This window comes from Topomyia yanbarensis, chromosome 2 (assembly GCF_030247195.1).
Source record: "Topomyia yanbarensis strain Yona2022 chromosome 2, ASM3024719v1, whole genome shotgun sequence".
Classification (NCBI taxonomy): domain Eukaryota; kingdom Metazoa; phylum Arthropoda; class Insecta; order Diptera; family Culicidae; genus Topomyia; species Topomyia yanbarensis.
Window position 1 is genome coordinate 354,932,829 of NC_080671.1, and position 3,798 is coordinate 354,936,626.

The window sequence follows — 3,798 nt, forward strand, 5'->3', positions numbered from 1 at the left end:
TAACTGTTGGTCATTGGTGTCTTCAAAGGTACATATTAACGTAACAAGCCCTTCTTTGTCACACTGTTTGCCTATAAATCCATCTTCTGAGAGCTATTGATTGATAAGTAATCTTCAAAAACAATAATAAAAATATTTAAAAAAAATATGCTAGACCCCCGATAGAACATTTCAAATTTAGTTTCAAATGAAAGAGGAGTATTTAAGAATTCGATTAGTGGGTACGACAGCGATCCAGTTTTTTATAAATATTGTCCTACCAGAAACACCGTGCCTCTCATATTGATGTCTGAGTGGCCTCAAATGATCTGATGAGCATTTGTATCACTACCGATAATTAGCGGAAGCCTATTTCACCAAATTATTATACCACGCTTTTGAAATCATCAGAAGGAGATAACTCATTATGCCCTAGATATGCTGTATAATGTATATACTTTTTGTCAATGTCACCGACAGTCAAAGTAACTGTGACTAAACAGATATCGTGAGTTTTGAACTCCGATATGAGACACGCGTCAATAGCCTTATTTGCAAGAAAGCAAACACGAGACATTTCACGTGGGTTAGTCATGCCTGTCTTGTAAGCAATGAAAGCAGTGTTAAGTAACTTTCCAATATAGACGTTTCCCTTATAGAAGTACGGTTCTTGAACCAATGCTATGGAAGCTTCACTTTCCTGCATAAGTCGAGACAGATTCATAGTCGTTGTACGTTTATGCTGGAGATTGATTTGTGCTATTCTAACCATAGTTGATTAGAAAACTGTACATTTCCAACATATATTGCACAACAACTGGAGGACACCAAGCAAGTTGAGATGTACAAATATTGACTGAGAACAGGAGGAAAGGAATGAATTGCACAATAATCGAACGGACGATAAAAAGATGGGAAGAGTTTGGAAGTATCGATCAAAAGAAAACCTTCAGCCCTTCGTAGTGTTTGAATTACACAGGTCATGAAGGTAATATGAAAGCGGATTCGATGAAATCCTTGCAGCTCGCCAAATGAATTAACCCAGAATCTAACGGATACCATTAAAAGAGTTCAGAAAGATAGTTTAAGATCCAACCCTTACAAGAACAGCTATCAATAGAAAAAGAAAGTCAATGTAAAAGAGACTTACAGCGTTAAAAACGTGAATAAGCTCACTTCAATAGCAATATTCCACCCCATTTAGAAAAACTACACAAGAGTGGTACAACAGTGTTACCAACTTAAGAAATTCGGACCAGATTTTTAGCAAGATGCCTTGTATTTCTCTACTTGGGAAAACCGTCTGTTTTTTTCAACACCTCAACCTTCTAAAAAGTCTATGTCATAAATTGTAATGCTCTGCTAGATTCTTTATTTCCTATGGCCATAGCCTGACAGACTGTGGTTACTTCTCACACTCTCAAGATGTATACCCAATTTACAACAAAAGAAATTCCATTCGGACATCCCATCGCCATTGGAGCTGGTCGCAGATACCAAACCGAATATCCCATCCGGATAGGTGGAAATACGGATACATATAAACGAGCAATTTTGCGGAACTTATTTCATATTGGATTCTTCTTTCGGAAGGCGTCTAGATCTAGGGATCGGTATCCGGTATTATGTACATACAGAAAAGGGTGGGAGAAAATTGACCAAACTTTCCTCCCGTTCTTTTTTTTCTTCCCTGAACCATCAACAAAACACAAACCCCATTTTCGGTTGTATATTTTCGATGCTTTTCACCACACGGTTTGATAAATTTATATATGCGTGGAAGATGAAACCGGTCAGAAGATGGGACTCTTGGGCTATGAATAAGAAGAATAGAAGTAAACGAATTGTCAGGGAACCTGGAAAGGACTTTACCTCCAAGACAGAGAAAGGAAGGAAGATATTTTTCTTGTAAAATTAATAGAAAATGTGTTTGTTTGTGTGCATGCTTCCGGGAGCCCGCCGGCCAGGTCAGATATGAAGTATCGTACACTGAGGATTTCCACCCTCCACACAAAAAGGAAAAATCGCTGTGGTAAAGGTTGGCGTGTGACTGGCAGTATCGGACTTGAGGAAGTAGAAAAAGGTATCCTTCATTCCGAACAGATTGGATTGGGCAGAACTAACCAATCTTCCAATTTTTTGCTTCCCTTCAACAACAACAGACGAGAAGAAAAGGACCTTCTTAGACGGTCACAATAGACAAAGAGAAGAAAAAGAAAATGTGTTGAATGGAGTGGAAAAGTGAAATTTATATGTTTTGAATAGGATAATCAGGCTAAGCTCTATCGTAAGCCGTTCACTCTAAAAGGATCGGTAGAAGTTAAAGGCTTGGAAGTAATCGATGATAACTAGATACGAGCGGTCAGCAGTTTCATGAGTTATTGTAAGCAGAAATCAATCATCGGATCGTAGTCAAATATGTTTTACAGCTTTCATCTGACAATTTTTTGAATTTTGGAATAATTCCCACCGCCGAGCAACGAGAGTAGCATTTTTGAAGGTAGCGGGTGTGTTCTTGGTTCGATTGATGTAGCCTCGATGCCTCTAGATATACCGGCCATATTCACAAGATACTCCTTTCCAGTAGCTACTATCTGTATATGAAACTCTATGAGTTCAGTATAATGATCATCGCTGGGGTCTTCATCTTCATCGAAGCTGTAAGATAACTTGCTATCCAAAACACGAAAATTCCCCCTGAAAGAAAACACCGAATAGGTTATGGTAAGCCGTTGAATTATATGTAAAATCCCACCTGTCAAATGTAACACAGAATTCCTGAAACTCCTCATCTGCTAATTCTTCGAACTCACCACTTACATTATCTTTTAAGTACCGAATTCTTGTAATTTTTTGTTCATTTAGCAAACGTAGAAATTTTAGCTTATTCCGACAGTTGCCTGAATTAGTTGAGTTGTGCTCGGCAGTAATTTCAAATATCTCATTAGTCGAGTGTACTTCTATTTGATACACACTTGTTCGCAGAACAGGACAAGAATCCATATCTTTGTCACTATCGCGTATGCGAATGATAGAAAAGCCCATCCTGAAATATGCCCGCTGTTCAAATCCAACATTGCGTAGTGACGATGATAATCTGAACATACTCACGATCCAACATTCAATAATGATTGAGCTAATTTGAAAGCTGCATCGGAAGTCAAATCCGTAACCATTGCTTCGGCTTGATTCATTTCAATTGAGTGCAATTGTGCGGAGCAATTGTGGAACATCAACAATAACGAAATCAAAACCAACTCAATGCGCATCTTGTTAACTGCTTCGCTGACTAGGTCGAAAACCACTAACGCTAGTCGCTACTCAACACAGGTACTGATTGTCTGTTCTATGGAAAACGCCCCTTTTGGTTCAGTTAATCTGGCGGTTCAAAGTTTAGGGCAGGGATGCCACATTGAAATCTGTGTTTCGGTCAAAAAAATCTTTTTACCATCTGTGATGACTAAAACAGGAAAAAAAATCTGTGAAAATCTGTGATAAATTTCCAAAAAATATTTCCAAAAATCTGTCAAAATTTGTGAAATTTTTAACAATATGCCAAAAATCTGTCATCTGTGAAAAAGAATTTGTGATAAAAAATTGTGAAAAAAAATCTGCGACATTACAGAAAAATCTGTGAATATGGTAACCCTGGTGTAGGGCGCTGGTCTCAGTACCCTCTAAGAACGGTTGGTTTCAAAATCGTCCAATGAAGGACGTTCGTTGGACTAATTTGGACAACGTCCAAATAACCGTTCAACGAACGTCCATCGTTGGACCCGTGTTGAACGATTTTGAAACAATTTTTGGGACGTAGCCAAG

The 3,798-nt window shown here is 38.3% G+C and overlaps 1 protein-coding gene across 2 annotated transcripts; it reads right to left on the bottom strand.

The window, feature by feature from the left end:
- Positions 1-1,699: 1,699 nt before the first annotated feature.
- Positions 1,700-3,243, bottom strand: LOC131681458 (uncharacterized). Of its 2 annotated transcripts, none has more exons than XM_058962256.1 (3): positions 3,091-3,243; positions 2,735-3,025; positions 1,700-2,676 (listed from the first exon to the last, which is right to left on the bottom strand). In XM_058962256.1, exons 1-3 carry the CDS (start codon positions 3,210-3,212, stop codon positions 2,412-2,414), a joined length of 678 nt encoding a protein of 225 aa, XP_058818239.1. In that variant the 5' UTR covers positions 3,213-3,243; the 3' UTR covers positions 1,700-2,411. The 2 variants fall into 2 exon arrangements, with proteins under 2 accessions (XP_058818239.1, XP_058818240.1); XM_058962257.1 differs by having other exon boundaries at positions 3,087-3,243.
- Between the last annotated feature and the right edge of the window lie 555 nt (positions 3,244-3,798).